The 21,040-nt window shown below is 51.3% G+C and overlaps 1 protein-coding gene across 2 annotated transcripts in view; it reads left to right on the plus strand.

The window, feature by feature from the left end:
* Positions 1–5,319: 5,319 nt before the first annotated feature.
* The window catches only part of TGFBI (transforming growth factor beta induced), a 32,211-nt gene continuing 16,490 nt past the window's right edge, over positions 5,320–21,040 (plus strand). Inside the window, exons 1-3 of one of the 2 annotated variants that reach the window (XM_059917150.1) lie at positions 5,320–5,538; positions 10,193–10,291; positions 19,757–19,821. In XM_059917150.1, coding sequence (XP_059773133.1) covers positions 5,405–5,538; positions 10,193–10,291; positions 19,757–19,821 — 298 coding nt within the window. In that variant the 5' untranslated portion in view covers positions 5,320–5,404. The remainder of the gene's footprint in view (positions 5,539–10,192; positions 10,292–19,756; positions 19,822–21,040) is intronic. The other variant, XM_059917149.1, reaches the window with a different exon arrangement.

Here is a 21,040-nt window from a genome sequence, read left to right on the forward strand (position 1 = left end):
GTAGGCCTGTGCTTCTCAAACTTTGAGGTACACACAGATGACCTGGTAATCTTATTTAAAATGCAGAGTCTGATTCAGTGCCGGGGGGACAGAGGGCAGTATCTAAGATTCTGCATTACTAATAAGTTCCAGGCTGCTGCTGCTGCTGCTGTTTGCAGATCACATTTTGAGTGGCAAGGTTATGGAAAATCCTTGAAAAACCAAATCTGAATCCCCTAAATGGCACTATAATCACCCCTTAATTTTAGTAAGTGGGGATGTTGCTTGCATTTGTTTGTTGGGTGGATGGAATAATTGCAGTGTGTAAAGTACCATTCTAAGTGCTGTGTATTGTACAAGGAATGGAAAATTCCCCCCAAATTTGATTCAAGTACTCTTAAAAATTGGATATCTCATGCCAAAACCTTCTTTCTCCCTGGCAAGTAGTAGGGAACTGAATTGTAAGAGCTCTCTCATTCACTACATGGTGGCAGGTTAGAAAGGCTGAGTGTCCTCTGGGAATTATTTTGACCGTGTCATCTATCTTCACTGATGCCTGACATCACCCAGAACATCACCCAGGGAGGATGGCAAAAGGGAGGCATGAAGTTGGTCAAGCGGCAAATGCCAGCTCTCCTGCCGACAGACCCAGAACCAGTTTCTTTCTGTGTTTCCTTTGTGGAGAGCTTGTTGGAACTGCTCACTCTTCTTGATGTTGAAGCCCTGTTGTCAAGCACAACAGGGTTATTTTCAAAAACTAAACTGTTTTTGGTGATCTCGTAAGAGCCACAAAATGAGAAAATAGTCATTTTTATAAAGTGTCTGAAAAAGTCTAGTAATTATTGTTCCAAACAAGCCTCTCTTTCTCTTTAGTTGGTCTAACATGGAAAGAAAAGGGAAATCTTTCCCAAATGAAAGTGAGCGGGGCTAGCCCCAGTTGGTGGCAGGACATCTGGGATGGAGGACCCCTGTTCCTTTCCCCAGCAACATCTTTTCCTGTGGAAAAACACCCCTCCCACAAAGCAGCAATCTGTGGTGGAAGAACGTGTTTACATTCACAGGGTTCTGCATTTTCTGGTTTTGGAGGGAGGCGAGTGGTGGGACACAGAGGTGGAATTTTTTTTACATCTAAACAGTAAATGAAGTTTTACTGTAATCTCTTTCCTGAGCTCATGGAAAAACTCAAGTCATCAAATGTTAGTTTTACAGATCAGGGAAGTTTTACAACGAGATTACCTGACTTGTCCTAGAGCCTATAAATCTTGCTAGAGGGAGAGCTGGGCTGGGGAAGGCACAGCTCCCAGGCTCTTACATACACAGGGCATCTTCCCTAAAACTGTGATGCAGCCAATGCTCCATCCCCAGGGGAGACATCAAGCCCAAGCTTGAATCTCTTTGAGCACTTCCCAGTGTCCTATGCCAAGCAGTCCTGTTGAAACAGAGAAATGTTTTGTTTTCAATCAATTAAATGATTATTTTCAGATGATTACACTTCCGTAGGTGCTAACCTATCATATCTTTTCAGTGATCTCTATTATATAGTGCAATTACTGGGAGAGGTAAGCGGCTCGTATCTGTTGGCCCGTTTACATGAATTATATCATGTAATCTACCCTAGAGTCCTGTGAGGTAGGTTTTGTTATCAACTCTATGGGAAAAGTAGCAACTGAGGCTCAGAGGGGTTGAACAACTTGCCCAAGACCACACAGCTTGTAAGTAGTAGGACTGGGATTTGAACCCAGGTCCCCTGCCTCCAGAGCCTGCACTCAGCAGCTTTGTTTTACCAATGCCATCACTCAGGCAAGGCTGGCAATCTACCTGATGGATCCTGGCTTGGGCACCCAAGCTTTAAACCTAAACCATCAAGCAAAGTTGCCAAAAGGCTACTTCCTCACTTCTCAGCATGTATCCTTCCCAGAAACTTCCTTTCATTCCTTACCCTACCCTTCTGGTCGGGACCACCTCGATTTTATAAAGGAGTTATTTTACAGCAGCTTAGACTAGACAATCCATGGAGGCTGCTGTGTTCTTAGACCTCAGCCCAGCTTTCCAGCTCATGATCTTAGTAGCCATCCACCTTGACTCACTGAGTAGTCATTGCCAAAGACACCTCTTTCTTTGCACGATCACTGTCTGAGAACAAAGTCAGCAGATAGGATTTTTGATGTGGAAATCATCAAGACAGTTCTTCCTATCCCCTGGCTTTTCTTCTTGAGGCTCCAGGAAAAAAAGAAAATGATAAACCCCACAATGAGGAAAAAGACTCATAGATAAAGTGGAGCTAAATCGCAGGCGCCTGAATGCTGAACTTAAAGCCACTGGAGAGGCACCCTCCTCCCTCAGAAAGTTGTTTTCAGGAAAGTCCACTCATTCCAGACTGAAGTATGTGTTTGACAGTCCTCACCAGCCAGCAGAATGAGCCCCATCTGAACAGAGGCAGGCAAAGGGATCATCTCCCCCGAAGTGGCAGAGGTCCCAGCCCGGGGAGCAGCCCCCCACAGGTAGCCAGGGGAGGGACTGTCCCAACCCTCCCTCCAGGGGAGATGGGAGGAGAGGAATAAGCAAGGGAATCAGGGAAGGACCTGGCTCTCCCCAAGGTCAAAACCACCCCAGAACATCCCCTAGTCTTCAATGAGGAAGATACGAGCTGGGGTTAGAATGTTCCAGAAAACATTCCGTAGTCTTGTGGTCTTTGGTTTCCTGAGCGCCAACCGTAGTCTAGGAACCGCTCAGTGATAGGGTCCAGCTTGGATCCTCTGCCCCACCTGGCAGTGATGGTGGCTCTCTGAAATCCTCCTCTCCTGTGGCCTCTCAGGGTGTCCCTGGGCCTCGGTTCTGTCAGGGTTCCTTCTCTGTTTCCCCTCAGTCTCTCCAGATGGGTGCTCCCCAGGGCCTGCCATCTCCTCCTCCTCTTCTCCGACACGTGCGCCCGAGGGAGACTGCCCAAGTCCAGGGCTTTAGCCACCACCTGCTAGTGTGATGACTCCAGTCTGCATCTTCAGTGCTCACACCTCCCCTGAACTTCAGACCTTCAAAGGCAGCTCCCTCCTGCACATCTCCACCCGGAAATGTGGGTTCTTGTCAGGCATGATATGAACGCACCTGGAGTCACACCTCGCTCCCCACGGGCAACCCAATGTGCACCTTCACCAGCGCCCGTCCTGCATCTCATCATCCCAGCTAGAGACCTTGAGGTTGTCCCTGACTCCACGCCCCCCTCCCCTCCATGCCCTCGGGTTTCCCAGTCTAGTCAGTGCTACCACTGAAATCTCCCTGAAACCTGACCCGCCCTCTCCTCTCCCTCCACCACTCTCCCAGCTCAGGCCCTCAATAGCTTTTACTCCCTCTGCGCTCTGCCCCTCCTCCAGCCCCCAACTGCTCTGCTTCAGCCTCTCCTTGCTTCCCTTCCCCTCACTCGGATGATCCCCCTCCCCCTCTCCCGTTACACTGGGCTCCTCCTTCCTCCCTCCTTTCCAGCAATGTCCTAGCATGTCCAGGCCTTTGTAGACTGTGTCCCCTGTCTTCCACACTGACTCTCCTCCCTTCCTTTCTCAGATAATCTTCTTGGAAGAATCGTCCACACCCTCTACTGCGCCATCACTTCATCAAACCACCATCATCTGGCTTCGCCCTCCTGCTCCCACAGCCAAGTCCCCAGCGCCTGTCTGTTTCCCACAAAGCAGATAAGCTTCAGATCTGTGTGCAGCGGTACTCGCTGCTCACAGCCCCCTCCTTCTGGGGCTCCGCATTTCCTCCTGCTCTCTGTCAGCGCTCCTTCACCTCCTTGCTGGCTACTCTCTGCCATGCCTCCTCTCTGTCGTCTGTCATCACCCACCTCTTGCTCCATACGCCCAACCAGAGAATCCATCCGCTCCCACGCCTTCAGCTGCCTACAGCTAAGGAGGACTCCCATGTTGGGATCTCCGTCCCAGAATCCTCGATGGAGCCCCAGATCTTTACATACAACTGCCCACAGGACAGCTGGATGAGTCACAAGCACTTAAAGTCAGTATGTCCAAAACCACTGACCCTCTCCTGGCAAATCTGCACCTCCCTCCATATCCCTCATTCTAAGAATGGTGCTACCATGCAACAAGATGCCCCTGCCAATAGCACCTTAGATATCCCTGGCTCCTCCTCCTCCCCCCCCCCCCAACTCTCTGGGTACAGCCTCCAAGTTCTGCCGAGTCTGTTACCTCCTAGACACCCCCTGGTGTGCCACCCTTCTTCACGCCCACCTCCACTTCCACGGAGCAAGCTCTTGGTCCCCTCCTGGTCACCTGACCTTCCTGCCTTCAGTCTTGCTTATTTTATGTTGTCCTCTCCTAGCCTGCTCCTGCCCCTGGCCTGCTTCTCCATCACCTGCAGGACTCTTAGCTTGGGTCTGGGTCCTGTGACTTGCCTTCCCTTCTCTCTCTCCTTGACCCTGCCTCCCCATGCTTCAGCCAACCGGACACTTTGAGGGCCCAGAATGCCCTCACTTTGCCTGGCTAACTCCTTCTCATCCTTCCAGCCTAGAGCAGGTGTCACCTCCTGTCAGGCCGGTGCTTCCTCCAGGCTCCCAAGGCCCCAGCTGCCCCTCCCCATAGCAGCTTGTTTTCTGGCCCGCGGGTCTCTGGACTGTGAACTTTTTCAGAAAGAGCCTGGATCTCACTCACTCGTCCATCTTTGTCTCCCCAGGCTAGCAGTGCCAGGTAATTGGTGGGCGATTAATAGGTGCTTGAGTGAATACTTATCTCCCTCCCAGGTGACTAGTTGTTTACTTGCTCTGAGCTCCTCCAGGGCAAAAATCTTGTCTTTGCTATCTTTCTGCAGCATCTTTCTCACACATAGTGCTATACAGATGTTTATTAAAAGAGACAATGAGTGTGTACCAAGGTGGCGGACCCCACCCTTCTCCACGGTTTCCAAGAGTAGCTTGGAGTCTAACAAAACCTGCTGTATATATACATATATACATATATATACACATATACATTTATACATATATATATATATTGTCTTCTGTCAATCATAAGATTTACTCCCTATCTATCTTACAGTTAGCAAACTGGGGGAGGAGAGGGGTGCGCGTGGAATGCGGAGGCAAGTGTGATGGGTAGAATATTGTGGGAATCAGCATGGCCTGAGGCCGGTGAGGCATGTTTGGGCTCAGGACCCTGCAGACCTCGAGGAGGGAGTGAAGGAGTGAGGCCCCGTCGGCCCGTTGGTGGACGCTGGGGAGCACGGGAGAGAGGGGCTGGTTGTGAACGATCTTGGGCCGCGGAGGGGGAGTGGGCGGGGCGCGGGGCGTCCGCAGCCCGCCCTCCGCCCGCTCCCCGCCCCTCGGGCGGCTCCCTGCTCTCCGCTTACTTAACCTGCCGGCGGCGACGGCGCTCGCACTCCTCCACGGCTCGCCAGCTCGCCTTGCGCGGCCTCTCGCTCCATGGCGCTCCTCGGGCGGCTACTGCCCCTCGCCCTGGCACTGGCCCTGGGCCCCGCCGCCACGCCGGCGAGCCCCGCCAAGTCTCCCTACCAGCTGGTGCTGCAGCACAGCCGCCTCCGGGGTCGGCAGCACGGGTAAGCGGGCGCCCCCATGGGGGGCGGAGGGACTGGGCGTCGGGGCCGTCGGAGCGGGCTGGGGGCGCCGGAGACAAAGCCCGAGCCTAAAGCAGGCTGTGTGGGACGCTCGGAGGGACCAGCCCTGCAGGAGGTGGAGGGAGGGAGGCGGGGACGGTGGAGGAAAGTCAGCAGGAGGCACTGTGTAGAGGAAGCGGATGGGAGAGCTGACCCGTCACCCCTACTCGGGCCAAGAGCGTGAGAGGGATCCCGGGCTTTGAGCTTCTCCCAGGGGAGACCGCTTGGCAGCTCTCTGCCCCGAATCACCATGGGAAGGTGGCCAGGGCAGAGAGGGAGCCCACCCAGCAGGGCACAGATTCCAGTCCAGCCAGGTCCTTGTCCAGCACCTTAAGACGTGTCGCTGGGGCCACACAAGCTGGCAGCAACCAAGGCCCCCAGGCTCCTGTTCACCTGTCCAGGCCTACACCCCCGACCTGGCAGCAGACAGTGCCCTCCAGGCACAGCGAGGGCAGTGCGGCATCCGCTCCCCGGGCGGATGGAGAGCAGGAGAGTGTGCCGAGCCTCGCACACATTGTACAGATGGGGAAACAGTCTGGAGAGGACACACCACTTCCCCACGGACCTTCAGTATGTACTGGAGCTGGGATTGGAATCGCTCTTAAAACACTGGCTGGGTTTGTAAATTTGGGACGTTATCATTGCAGATATTCCTTTGAGACACTGAAGATGTGTTGGTTTTAGGGGGCAAACCCAGGCAAAAGGTCTGACCTGGTAAAGACCCCGGCCCAGACCCAGGCAGAGATGGGCAGTGTTTCTACATCCCAAACTAGGCCCTCCCGCTTCACACATAGCCAGGCTTTGCTGGAGCTTCCAGCCTACCTGGGTGCACTGACTCCTTTTTCACAACTAGGTAGAACTGTATGTGGATAGTCGTGTCACAGCCCAAATGCCATTGGGTCTGGCATTTGCTCCCAGGTGGTGCCCAGACCACCATGTGACTGGGCAGATCTGTACTCAGATCAAAACTCACCGTTGGAAGTGATCAGAGTTGTCTTCATAGGGCTTTACAAAGCCTTGGCTCCCTGCCCTTCGAAGCGCCCCCTCCTTGGGAGCAGTCATCCTTGTTCCCTCTGCCTGTGTGTGGCCTTGTGGCCTTACTTGGCCTTTCAGGTGCCCAGGGCTGTGGGGAGGGGACTGATGGGAGTGAGTCTGACCCCTCTGCAGAGTGAAAGCCATCCAGGCCATGCTGCAGCCTCAGCACCCTGCAAGAGAGAGGAGAGCACAGGGGATGTCCCGGGGTCTTTCGGGAAGTGCAAGATGCACCTTTGACTTAGGCCGGGTACAGTAGGGTGAGGGGACAGGGCAGAAAGACGAGGGGGAGACGAGGCATAAAGTCAAAATGTGAGCACCTGGCATTTTGATTGTCTCTGCCCAGCTCACCATTGTCCCTCTGCCTTTCTTACCAGTGGAGCATGTCCTGTTTGGGTGCTGCAGTCCTCCTGGGAGGTTTCTGTTCCCGCTGTATCTTCTTAGGCACTAAGTCAAGAAAAAGCCCCAATAGCATGCCCTGCGGCACTGTTACCCGGAGTGGTGGCTCTGTGCGCTCCACAGTGAAGCTTCCCTAGTGGTGCTGACAGGGTTCCAGCAGGAGCCACCTCTGCGGCAAGCCTCCTTCCTGTCAAAGCCCAGAAAAGCCACAGACCAGCTGGAAAATAGGTTTTCTTTTTTTTTTTAATGCAAATGTTCTTTATTATAAAGTTCAGACGTTAGATCAATTTCCTCCCTCCCCGCCCTCCCCCCACCCCTGCAGGCTAATCCTCTTGACTAGCCGCTTGCAGTGCGGTTGAAAAGGCCTACAGTGAGCTGTGATGGACAGGATGGTCTAAGCAGTCCCTGGTGTGCACCCTCCCCCGATAAAGCGTGGACACACAGGCAGGTGAACTGTGACAAACAGTTGCAGACACAGTCGCGTTTACTCTGATCTATGAAAACCTCACAGGGCTGCCTGACTTTGCCCTTGGGGGTGGCACCCTGAGCAAAATGGATAATCTTGTTCAAACTCTGGCCATCTTTTAAAGTGAGATCTGGTGGGAAGGGAAAGGTAAGCTCTTTTTTAAAGGAAATGTTGTATGTGTGCTTCACACGACGTGAAGGAAGAAATAATAAGCGGGCCCTGCTCACCCTTTATCACCGTCACCACTTTTGCTTTCATCTTCACCACAACACAGTGAGCTCTGTAGTGTGCGTTCCCATTTTACAGATGGAGAAACTGTGGCTTAGTGAGGTGGAGTGACTTAGTCCAAACACAGAAAGATGCTGGGAAAGTAGTGACTATGACATGGTCTCTTGACTCCCGGCTGTTATCTGTGTTGCTATAAGGAAGGAAAAAAACAGTACTGAAAGAGAAGTAAAAATGCAGTCACACTTCCAAATATCAACAACCAAAACTGGACTGAATTTTCTGAAGCACTTGATTTTCAAATCCAAGTTGAACAGCAGAGCTGTTGTGCTTGAGGCAGAAGTCCCAGAAATGGGGTGCTCATTTTGATTAAACTTCAGCATAAATTTCCTGGGTACACAGCCCACCCCTCCCACCCTGATGTGAGAGGGCATGCGTCACAGAGACCCCCAGCCTCCGCTCCTGTCTCAAAGGGCAGCAGCAGTGGAAACTCACTCCACAGAGGAATGTTGGAGCCACATCCACAAGAGACTCTGAAGATTTTGCCAAACGCCTACGGAAAGTTGCAGGGAATTCATCAACAGTAATTGTTTCCTGCTTGGTCAGATAGAAGAACTTCTGAAATTGTACAGCAATAAACAGCACCTATGGCTGGAGTGTGGCCAGCGGGGACTCTCTCAGGGTTATGTGGGGACTACTGTAACCTATGAATGCCGTGCAGCAAACTGAGAAACAAGTTGGCTTCTGTAAAAATCCTCTGGAGGCTGTGGGCATTTGGTCAGACCCAGCCAGGAGCAAGGGGGTAAGGGCTGTTCTCCCTGCTGACCTGCGGTTTCCTCTCTAGCCTCAGCTTCTCTCACCCTCAGGTTCTTAACAGTAACTCACTAATATTTACTGGGCTTCCTTGGCCCTCTCACCTTTGCCTGCTGAACCACAAACTGGACAAGAGGTGACATCCAGGTGGTAGAAGAGACAGGGCAGAGAGGTAAAGGGTCAGTGTGCCCTCCCACCCAATAACCTGGCTCTGAGTATTTGAGAATTGACCAAGTTCCCATAGCCATATGATGGGGACGGCAGGTGCTGCCCTCACTGCAGTATCAGTGTCTTCCCGAAAAATACCATGCATCTCAAATGATGGCAATCGATTATATTTGTAAAGTATCAAAGGAAGTGATATTTAGAATTGATACCTGAGGTTCTCTGGGCATAGAGGTTTTGTGAAAGCCCTTAGTCTCTTCGCTTTGCTTTGCTCTGGCTTGTGATTCAGCCAGGTGAACTGCCTGCCTCTGGCTCAGGAAGACCGCCTCCCACTTGTCACCGCACAGCCACAGCTGCCTCCTTCCCCAGGGGCTCCCAGTAAATGTCCTGCCACCACATGGCCTGAGCATGGTTTGGGTCAGAACTTGGTACACTGGGTAAAATACACAAAAACAAAACCCCACGTCTCTGGGAAAGCAGACTTCTCAGCAGAACCTGGGTGTTTGCACAAGGTTGCTCAGGAGGCTTCTGAGCTGGGTGGTCCTGGGAGCAGGTCATTCCAAGCCCCTCTGCACCTGACCTGGTGCTCAGCCGCATCTAGAACATGAAAGAAAGAACAAGGCAGAACACCTGCCCTCAGGGTTCTTTGGAGGGTAGTTGAAGAGAAGACATACACGGCCCGGTCAGTTTGGGGTTCTGTTTGGTAGCCAGCATCAAACAAGGGCTGTATCACCAGTCAGAGGTGGACAGAAGAGTGTCACCTGGGGCACTGGAAGAGGGCTTTCTGCGGGGAGTGGGATGCAAGCCGGGGCCTAAGTAATAAATGACTGAGTTCAGTGAGCGAGCATCTCCTTCCAAGGTCCTGACAGCAGGTGGCCGTGCCCCCTAGTTTCCAGGGTGGGCGCTTCAGATAGGCCGTGTTTGGGAGCCAGGCAACTGCCTAGGGACGCAGAGGATGTCTGTGTGTGGAGCTGCCTGGGAGGTGCTGGGGCCCGGACCTCATGACCACAGGACCAGCAATGCCCACAGGGAGGCCAGGTTAAAGCCTGTGGGTGTTTGGGCTCAGTGTGGAGTGGAGGTGCAGAGAAAGGCTGGGGGGCCTCTCTCAAAGCTGCTGTTCTTAGCAAGCACACCACTTTTACTTAGCTGATATTCTCCATCTATAACATGGAGTCTAAAATTTTTAAGATGTTTGTATTTACACTTACCAAGTGTCTGTGTCAAAGAAGAATGCTTAAATGAAATTACGTCACTGTATGAGATATACTTCGACAGTTTTCAAATCGGAGGGGGATATTTTCAGGGGGATGCTGGAAATCTAGGTCACGAGGGCCAGAATGTACCCCCAAGCCAGCCCCTGGAACCAAGACTGAAATGACTGTATCTTCTCCATATCTAGAACGTTCTGGTGACCCAGGAGGGCCCACGTGGTGGGAAGGATGTGGAGGTGGGTGGACATGCTGACCATCTTGCTAACACGGCAGCTTTTGTTTTCAGCCCCAATGTGTGCGCTGTGCAGAAGGTCATTGGCACCAACAAGAAGTACTTCACCAACTGCAAGCAGTGGTACCAGAGAAAGATCTGCGGCAAATCCACGTGAGTATCTGGAACCACCCGAGCCCTCCAGCCACTGGGGAGGCTGCCCTCGATGTGCACGGGCTGCAGGTGCCCCTGGGCGTGGGCCAGCCTTCTGGAGCCATGAAGATGCGTGTGCAAGCATGTCAGGGAACTGTGTGCTTGGGAGTGGTGTTTTTTGTAGGCTTGCCAATTTTGTTTTTCATTTTTAAGGCTCCTGACAATACTTGGATACATTTTTCAGGGCTGACTTGGGATTACAAGAAACATGAAACATGGTGTGGGTGTGTGTGTGTGTGCGTGCTTCCTAATCCTCACTAAATGATACAAACACAAATATTCAGTGGAGAAGCCGTCAGCCTCTGACTCTGGGAAAGAAAGCCCATTAGTGAACTTATACCCGGTTCCTGCTCTGCAATCCAAGGTAAATGCCCCCAAAAGACTTAGAGTGCCTAGAAATATGCATATAATAAGACAGCGTAACATATTAAGAACGCAGGCTCAGACTCCCTGATTCAAGGGCTGGCTCTGCCACTTACCTGGGCAGGTGGCTTCACCTTTGGAATCCTCAATTGCCTCATCTGTAAAGTGGGAATAACAATAGGACTACCTTATGTGATTGTTATGAGGATTGAATGAAATAATGCACAGGAGAGGCTAAGTTAGGTACCTGGCACATAGTAAGTGCTCAGTAAATGCCACCTGCTGTTATTTGCAAATCTCAGCCCCACAAACAGAAGTGAGACACCAGGGAGTGTGGACCCCTGTGGTTACAGGAGGGCTTGTTGGTGCCTCTCTCAACACGATCAGCACGGAGGGAGGTGGCATTCACCCCGACTGCCGACTGCCGTGTGGCCTGCATGTTCTAACAGAATTCCGGGGAAACCTAATCTATTTTGGCACCAGCCATCAAAAGATCTCAAAGCTGGCTGTCTCCTACGGACAGGAAGATGTGCCGTGCAGAACTCCTTGAGCCACTTGTGAGGGGCTGACCTTCTTCTTATCTGTGTAATGAGAGGATTAAGAGATGCTAAGCCATGATCTTGAAGCCTTTCCCATGTTAGGGATTTTTAAATGTATTGCTCGTGACTTGCTTTTGAGCAGATGTCTCCTCTAACTGAAGGAAGGGAAAAATGCTCTTTCCTTGAGATGTACATGGAAATAAATATCCCAACTTGTGACCCTGACTGTGTCCTAACACAGTTATCAACTCTAGTATGGATCAGGGAAATTGTAGATCAGGGCAGAGGTGGGGAGAGACCAGTAGCTCCCTGGGAGCCTGTCAAGGGCAGGGCCATGACAATTGGTTCCCCACTTGACCAAGCCCAGCCACAAAGGCAAGAGTTGAGTGAGCTAAGAGGACCCACCTCCCAGGTTTAGGGAACAAACAAACCCCCAGCCAGAATTCTTGCTGCTGTGGACAAAAAGAGATTATGCAAATAATATACACATGTCCTTACCTGGAACCCAAGTTAAAGAAAAAAAAAAAAAAAAAAAAAGAATACCTTCAGTACTCTTTGACTTTTCCCATGTGTGTATATTATCTACTAAAATAAACAATTAATTACTTAATTAAACACAGAGCCAGGCCTCACATAATTGCTTCTTGGAAGATGACCAGAGCCCTAGGTATCAAGCATCTCAGAGCCCTGGGTTTCAAGCACCTCGGAGCCCTGGGTTTCAAGATGCCACCTTTTTGTTCTTTCTGGTTTCCCTAAAAATGGGACCCACTTATGATGTCAAGCTGGCAACAGGGTGGCATTGGCCATGGTATTTCAGGGTGGCCCCTGTTGAAGCATTTGTCTGACTAGTTAACAGTAGCTTGGGAATATTCCCCAGCAGTTCCCAGGTTGACGCTGCTGTGGGTGATGAGTCGCCTTGGCTTATTGGCTCTTGGTACCTGCACCCTTCTCCACTGATGTGCCAGGACGGGTGCAGGCAGCACAGCTGTATGTTGGCCAAATGTTCTTGTTAAGGGGTCATTAAGATGTGATGGTGCAGCACCAGTGAGCACAGGGGGAGCCCAGGCACTGGGGGAAGGAATAGACAGGTAGGTGTGGGTGGGGAAATGGAGGTGTAGAGCAGGGCCAAACAGAGCCCAGGGCCCAGTCCCAGCCATTGAGCTGGTCTTAAAAAGCCAGAGGGGATGACCGGCACCTACAACTCTGCAATGTGCTATTGCTTTGGGCAGCTTAAAAAAGAGGAAATGGGGACAGAAAATCATGAGTTGGTAAAAAAAAAACTTCACGATCTAGGATAAGAAGGTCCCTTCCTGGAACATTGTGTGCAGCGTCAGGAAGGTGAAGCTGACTGGGGGGAAATCCAGAGAACTCAGGCAGGGAAAGGGGAAGTGGTTGGATTCATCTCCACTGTCCCCGAGAGAGCTGAGAAGGAGCAGCCTTGTAGTTTGCTTGTGCCCGGGATTAAGACCCATGAAGGAGCTGCCATCTGGGCACCAGGAATTCAGTGCCATAGCTGGTCGGGAGAGGAGAGGGTTGTGCTGGCTGGAGTTGATGTCATCCTGGTGACAGTGGGTCCCTTGGTGCATTTATTTGGGAGATGACCATACTGGGAAACGGCAAGCATGGTTGTGGTTGGAGCAAAGAGGGCCTTCTCAGCGTGGGGTCCGCCTGGGCAGTGGGGATCCTCCCAGCACGACTCCAGGGAAGAGGCTGGAGCAGAGGTGTGCACTGGGGTGCATGGGAGCAAAGTGTCACGGGGAAGGGGGTAGCACAGGTCACCAGGGGGCCCAGGACCCACAGGAGAATTGGAACTTGAAAGCAGATAATTGGCACTAAGTACAGGACCAAGGGATGAAGGCTTTGCCGGGTCAGGTCACACAGAGGCCCAGCAGCCTGGAGCCAAATGTCTGCTGCAGTGAGGCCCCGACTCCACCTCCACAGAGGGGGGGAGGGGAATGGCCACGTTCAGCACTCAGCACTCCCATCAGGCCACTGCATCCATCATCTTTAGACGATAGCTCTTCTGTATTTCCAAAAAGAGTCTTGGTGCTGTTTGTCAAGCCTGATGCATGGATTTTTATTACAGGAAGTAGTTACCAGTGGGCCCCTATTTAGTGACTTGAGTGAATTTTATTACTTAGAAATTCATTTAATTTCAGATCCTAAAGAGCACCAGTGTGATACAACAGCTAATCAAGCAAAGAGGGTCATTTCAGTCCTCGGTCTGATCAGTAACCATAACACTTTTACATACAGCAGCTGAAGCAATGGTGCAGGAAATTGTGCTCAGGAAGCCTGGCTGCCTCGGACAGGCCTTCTTTGTAGAAGCCCCGGCAAGAGGGAGGCCCATTTAACAGCCAAGTCAGAGCTGACATCGTGGGGATTTAATGAATCACAGCAGGAGCTCAGGCATCCTCAGTGAGGCACAGGGAGGGCCAGCGCAGGAGCTAGCAGGTAGGGGTGGCAGCTGTCCATTCCAAAAGGCTTGACGTTGTTTCACAAGCAACGCAATTCACAAACACAGTAGCCAAGATGAGCTGGCAGGACATTCCCCCTTCTCTAGTAGCAAGCATTGCTTTGCCCAAGGGCTGAAATATTAATACTTCTTCAGCACTGCCTTCAAGTTTAGACATTTCACTTCTACCGAAGCCAGCTGGTGTATGGTCGAAATTTTCCATCATTTGGCAAAGCTATTTCCTGTAGATCTCATTTGGGCAGGGCACCCAGGGACATCTGCAGTGAAGCTGAGGAAGAACCTTCCTTTCCTCCCTCTCCTGTATCCCACAGCCTCGGTCCCAAGAGGGAAAAGAAGAGGATGGTGAGAAGCCATCTAGGGATGCCAAGCTAGCCTCAGACCCACACCAGCACCTCCTTCCCTGTTTCATATTCCCTGTGCAGCCCCCTGGGACCGCGTGGCTAACCTGCTCTGAAATAACTCAGATTTGACATATGCCAAACACTTCTGTTGTGCAGTGCTTCCTGAAGGTTCTATCCCATTCTGTAAACTCCTAGGAGGCAGCTTAGCTGACAGGGAATCTTGTTCTGTTGAGTATTTACATGAACCCATGTACCATTTGGGGTTAGGCCCTGTGGTAGGCAGAATAATGACCCCCTAAAGCTGTCTACATCCTCACCCCTGAACCTGTGAATATGTTACCTTACAAAGGAAAAGAGACTTTGCGGATATGATTAAGTTAAGGATCTTGGCGGGGGTGGGTGGGGGGAATGATTATCCTGAATTATCTGATGAGTCTAATATAATCATAAGGGTCCTTGTAAGAGGAAAGCAGGAGGGTCAGAGTCAGAGAAGGAGATACGACAATGAAAACTGAAGTTGGAGTGATGTGACCACAAGCCAAGAAATGCAGGCAGCCTCTAGAAGCTGGAGAAGACAAGGAGTAGGTTCTCCCCTAGAACCTCTGGAAGGAATACAGCCTTTGGTTTTAGCCTCGTAAGTCCAACTTCTGACTCTAACATCCAGAATTGTAAGATAATAAATTTTGTGGTTTTAAGTCACTAAATTTGTGATGATCTGTTCTAACCACAGTGGGCCCTATCTATTAACTTTTATAGCTGTGTTATGGGGAATTTATTTATTACATGTGATTTGATCAGTGGTCTCCTGCAGGACATGGCTTTCAATGAAGTTATTAACCTAACTTCAATTTAAAGTTTATACCTGGAATTTTTTAGGAAGAAGCTCCACAACTGAGTGCTTAGTAAATATCAATTAGCTGGTAAGTGCTTTTCATAGGTTAGCTCGTTCATTTCTCACAATCATCCCTTAAGACCAGTGTGATCATTAGCCCATTTACAGAGGGGAAGACTGAGGCTCAGAAAGCCTAAGCAACCTGCTCAAAGTCATCCACTGGTGAGTGGGAGAGGTCCAGTTATTCTGCATGCTGCCCCCAGGGGAGAACCAAGCCCAGCAGCTAGTTTTGGTGACATGGGGGGGAGCCCAAGTGAGCAGCCTTGGAGCGCCTGGGTCAACTGCCCCAGATCTTTCTTCAGCCCTAAAACCTGTGACTCTAGGTCCCAGGGAGAAGGCCTCCTTGGGGTCAACAGAGGCCCTTTGGCCCAGAGCCACCAACCTTTGCTTACCCGCAGCTTGGTGGTCATTGAGAACCCCTGTTGCAAGGGGGCTCCCTCCCTAGTCAGATGGAGAGCATGGGAACTGAGGAGACACAGCCAGCATCCAGGAGACCCCCCCCCCCCACCACCACCCAAATACCCTCACAAACCATGTGCAAACAGACATCACCAAAAAATGTAAGTGTATTTTCCCAAGGTTACGTCTCATCACTCGCCAAGCTGGACCCTGGTGAATGGGATAGTGATGGAGTCTTTAGTGGTAGACAGTAGGTTAAAACAAGCCCTTTTTTACCAGGGGACTCAAGATTTTCATTTTCTCCTGGGAGGCTTAAGAGAGCTCAGCTGAGTGCAGAAAATGAACTCATCCAGGCAGGCACATGTCTAGACAACATCAGTCTGTGTTTGTTCAGTGATTCCCTTGGAAATCATGACACGCTGGATGGTTTACCTTCGGTCACAGGAAGCTGGCTCTCAGGCTCCATTCCTTACCGCACTACTTCAGAGTCAGGTTAACCCCTAGGTGTTTACAGCCGTCACAGCGGCCAAAATCGTGAAGCGTGCTTGGGAGAGAGTGATTGCTTTAACTTATTATATTACCTCCTTGAAAAATTATTTTGGGGAGAGAAAAACCAATGCTTCTCTCTTTATCCAGTCGTGAGTAAAACTTTGGAGGGGAATGGAGGAGAGCTTTGAGACTCTATTTCAATTCTTTAGGCCTTGGATTGACACTGCCTTTTGCACCCACCCCCTGCCTCTTTCAAACGCCCGTCTAAGTCAGGCACCTTCTCTGACTTTCTTCCTCAAATTGCTCTTCTGACATGGGAAGTTGGAATAAGAAAATTAGTGTCTCATTACCCTAGAGGATATACTTTTTCTGAGGTTTTTGCTTATTGGACTGTGTCAGGCCAAGGAGAAGCCAGGAGCCTTTAATCAGAGCAGCTTTTGCTGATAAGATTCGATTCGGAGACCAGCAGATTGGTTCTCCCTGTGCAGGGAAGCCAGGGAACCAGGGAGGCACGGAGCGGGGCTCCCTGTGGTTTCCATCCTTTCCTGCGTTCATCCTGGAGAGATGAACCTCTCCATCAGAACCACAACTCTGTGATTGCCCCAGGGGCCCGTCTCCCCACAGCATGTGTGTTCTCCCCAGGGCCAGAGCCCAAGGAAGGTGGCACACGGGGCTGAGAAAAGGGCGTGTGAGTCCTGAAGGGTTTGGTCAGGATCACCTCAATGGGCTTTCTTCTTGGTCTGCAATTTACAGCTGCCCTCTGCTTCTCCAGGGCCAGGCAGACGTGTTCTGAAAAGACCTGGTATTGTTGGGACAGTTGAGCAGGGTAACAGCCAGCCGTGGAAACGTTTCAACCCATAAGGCTACCAGGCTGAGGGTGAGAGGCGTGGGTCACCCCATGCACCTAGAGAGTGCCGGGGATGCCAGAATATGGGTAGCACGAGGGAAGAGGAGGGAGAGGCCAGCAGGGCGGGAGGATTAGGAGAAGGCTTCCTGGCAGGGAGCCACACTCAGCTAACCAGGAAAAAGCCTTTGGCTAGGGGGCTGAGCCCCTGCAGGGGGTGGTGTGTCCCCCACGTCCAGCCTCTGTGGGACACAGGTACAGAAAGCCCACCTGGAGAGAAGGGGCAGTGAGTGCTGACAGGGGTTAGCTCTGATCACATCGGAGAGACCACCTGCGTCCTTTTGATGTCAGACTTTCCAAATCAGTCCACTTTCCCCCAAATATGTGCACTGTCAAGAGCAATGGAAAAGGGTCTGGACTTGATGAAATGTGGGGAGAGTCCTAGATCTGCCCCTCCCCAGCTGTGATCCTAAGAAACTCCTTTGCCCCCAGAGCCCTTTCAGCTTTCTGATTCCATCCTGCATTTCCTTCTCCACGCGGAGACGTCCCTGCTTACGTCTGTCCCTGCTCCCCTGCCCGGCAGCCTCCATTTCTCCTGTCATTCCCCCCATCTCTTCCCGCCTCCACACACACGTGGCCACAGGAACCAGTAAGTTCACACCTGGGGGGCTGACTCTCTGTTGTCCTCAAGGAAATCCTGGTGAGGTCCCCTGAGCTATTGAGCTCTCCTGTGGCTTTGTAGGATGGAACTCAGACGCTGACACCCTGGGAGAAGGGTCTTTGGCCAGAAAAGCCTTTGGCTGGGGGCTCCAAGGCATGGAGTATCAGCACCATGTGCATGGGGGACCCCAGAGATGATGAAGGCTTTGAGGAGAAGACCCCTCCTCCAGCTGCGCTTCTCCAACTCCAGGGAAGGTCACCCAGGCACTTTTAGAAAGAAGCTAAGCTTTGGGGGACTTGACCGAATCCCACTTCCTCAACCCCAGCCACAGAGCCCTGGCATTTATCAGAGGAAGCCTGAGATTCCACGCATGCGTGTTCCCGGTCCTATGAGCTCAAGGCTTGCGGCTCTCCCTAGGTTTAGCTACGAGAAGCTGGCAGACACTATCCTACTTTGAAAAAGTGCTTCTCTACCCCTTAGAAATAATCCCATTGGCTGGAATTGTGAGTGTGAAATTGGAAGTAACCTTAGAGATCATCTAGCTTAACTTCACCTTATTTTACAAAAGATCAGGAAGCTGAGACCCAGAGAGAGAAATGGACTTTCAAGGCCACCCTGCTAGTTACTGATGGATGACAAGCCTAGTCTCCTGATTCTAATACTGTTTAGTTGCATCATGTTGCCTTTGAAAGGTTGTGGGTCAGTCAGATCTCACGTTTGCTGCAGAAGATGACTAGTTTCCAAAGAGAAAACCGTGAGTTAGTCAGGATCAGTCCTGAGACCACCAGCCTGTTTAACCCTTTTAAATAGGGCTGAAAGGTTAGAAAGGAAAGGGCTGGGAGGAAGGCTGGGAGAAAAGGGGAAGAGGAAGTCAGGAGGATGGAGAGAGCAGGGCAGAGAAGGATGTGCATGGTGTCACTCCTCAGAAATGTCCTGGGGGCTCATTTCTGGCCCAGTGACACCCATAGCTCCCTAGCAGCCTAAGCGTCCTAACTAATCTGTCTCTGAAAGATTAGTTAACAGAAGATGAAGCCTGGACAACAGATGAACCAGGCTTCATCTTCACATGACTCACCCGGGCTTCCCTGAGACAACTGCAGTGGAATTAGTAAGAGCAGAATGTCCTGGGCTCACTGAGAGCACCCTCCCCCCTCCCAAAGCCCAGACTTCTGTCTGATCTGCCTGCTTCTCTCCTGGTGATGTCATTAAACATCCTGTGAGTGGCCGCGGTGAGCGGCTCTGTGGTAAACCCGCTGCAGTTCAAGGCTGAGTTCTCTCCTGTCCTGAAGGGCACATCCATGTGAAAGAAAGGAAGGGGCGGGACAGGGCTGTTGGCTTCTGGTTCCAGGGCTTCCGAGGAGGGGCTGTGCTCACGCCGCTGGTGCAGGGGTGGCGTTCGACGGGACAGGGGGATTTGATATGAAGCAAGTCTTTCTTAGAACACTTCCTTCCTTGTGATGTTCTTGGAAATTCTCAGTCTTCTGGGTTTCACCAGGATGCCGGGTTAGCTGAAGCTTTGCGTTTCAGACCTCCAGAAGGTGGTGAGTGTTCCACAGTGGACCAGTCTGAGTTAGAAGAGGAGGCTTTAAGTTTTCCTGCCAAATGACTTCAAAGTTTAAAACCATAAACTGCCAGTCTTGTTCATCCAAATACAAAGAATCTCGCAAACTGGCAATATCGGTCGCCTCCTGGAAGGACAACGAGATGGTTGAGGGAGGAGGGTGGATGGGGAGCATTTTACTATAGAATCCTTTGTAGATTTTGAAACTATATAATGTTTTCATTGATGAAAAATTTGTTTTTAATTTAAAGAAACAGAAGAACAAGCGTCTTGATAAGAAAGAACTCTGTTTTTATTTTAAAGTGTGATCGTGAAGATTGAGAAAAACTTGATCATATATACAATACACTACCCTTCCTGGTTATTAAGTCAGAGAACCAGAAGACCATGGGCTGTTTAATCTGATGACCATTGCACAATACATGCACACATCTTACAGATGAGGAATCTGAGGCCCAGAGAGGAGACGGGACTGGCAGACTCAGAGCCAGAAAGGTCCAGGGCTCCTTCTCCTCCTCCCTGCTGCCTCTCGGGAACGCTGCCCACTGGGTTCCCCATGAATTATGTTGGAGATAAATTCTTGGTGAGGATGTTTTCTAATGCCACCACGGATATGCTGCCGCCATCCTCTGACTGTATCCCGGTTGCATTGCTATAGGTGATGGCAACCGCTGGGCACCTTGTACAAAGCTGAAGAGGCGTGACAAGCTTCTTGCCAATGAAAGGCACAAAGATGACTGAGTGTGTGGTCTCCTCCGAGAGCAGGCTATGTGCCCCATCATGTCCCTTCCTGGAGCGAGGGCTGATGACACAGGAGGGGGAGGGAAGTCCTGCCTAATACACGTGTGTGTCTCGTTACAGAGTCATCAGCTACGAGTGCTGTCCCGGATATGAGAAGGTCCCGGGAGAGAAGGGCTGTCCAGCAGGTGAGTAAGCCTTGCCTGTTGGCACGGATGGAAGGGAAGGAGGGAGAGAGGAGCACCCACGTGAAGGGCAGCAGAGTCTGAGTGGGGGTCCGAGGGATGAGACCCCATGACAGGGCCAGAGGATGGAAGCTGGAAACAGCAGGTTTCCTGCGCTGCTCCTTCCTGTACAAGCCGACTGCTTAACACGCTGCGGGAACAGACTCTGATCCTGACCTGCCTGTGCCCTCTGCACGAGGCACAGGCTCCTGGCCTTGCTGTCTCTGGCTGGGAGTGATTCTAAAGACATCCAGCATTTCTCATCAGCCCTGCTGGAGAGTGGATGGCGTGGGCCTGGTCTCCGGCTGGGCTGGGAACACCAGGCCACGCCCCCCTCACTCTGTCGGAAGCCGGCCCAATGGAGCTCGTAGGCACGGGAGCGGCAGGCCAGGCCGGCTTCCCCAGAATCAGCCAAGGGTCCCACGATGGCCATGCGGGTCCACAGACGACATGGTACCTGTGAATTTACTAGATCCTTTCCTTTAATCCCACACACCCCTGGGGACTGTACAGAGGAGGATTTTTTTTCGTTTTAACTTTGAAAACTTCGCTGTTTCATTAGTTGAGAATGTGAGACTGAGACTTAAAAGGAAGGGGGGGTGATTTGGTTGGTGCCATGGTCACGAAGGGGGTGTGGTCGGCATGGGCTGGAGCCGCGGCCTTCCTGACTTAAGTGGCAGGACAGGTGGAAAACGTGGGATGGGGAAGGAGATGACCCGGAAGGTGGGACCCAGCCTCTGGCCCTTAGTTTCAGGCCCTTTAAAAGGAACACGAAGCTCTCTGTGTGAGGAGAAGGGCCTCCTGAGCTTCCGGCTACTTGCAGGAAATAACATTTTATTACTTACAAATACCTAAAGTACTTCCAAGATCTGTTTCATTCTGGTGGAGGCCATTAGGGAACCAGTTTCAAAAACAGCTAGATAAATCCATAAGGCTACCTTGTAACTGGGATATCTGTTTCTGGTGTTCCCACCTGTGTTATCTAAATGTCTATGAACAAAAGCTTTGCTCTGCTTTAGTTAAAAATGATTAAGAATGACCAAGCAGTTGAGTTCAAGTAGGGAGGCACTTGGCCTGTGGAGTTGTTCTAAGAAGCACGTGACCAGCCTTTTGGGCTCCCCGACAGCAGGCTGTCTCTGGCCTTCTCCAGCGGTGTGCCATCCCATCTCAGACAAGGGTGTGG

The sequence above is a fragment of the Balaenoptera ricei genome, chromosome 3 (assembly GCF_028023285.1).
Source record: "Balaenoptera ricei isolate mBalRic1 chromosome 3, mBalRic1.hap2, whole genome shotgun sequence".
NCBI lineage: Eukaryota > Metazoa > Chordata > Mammalia > Artiodactyla > Balaenopteridae > Balaenoptera > Balaenoptera ricei.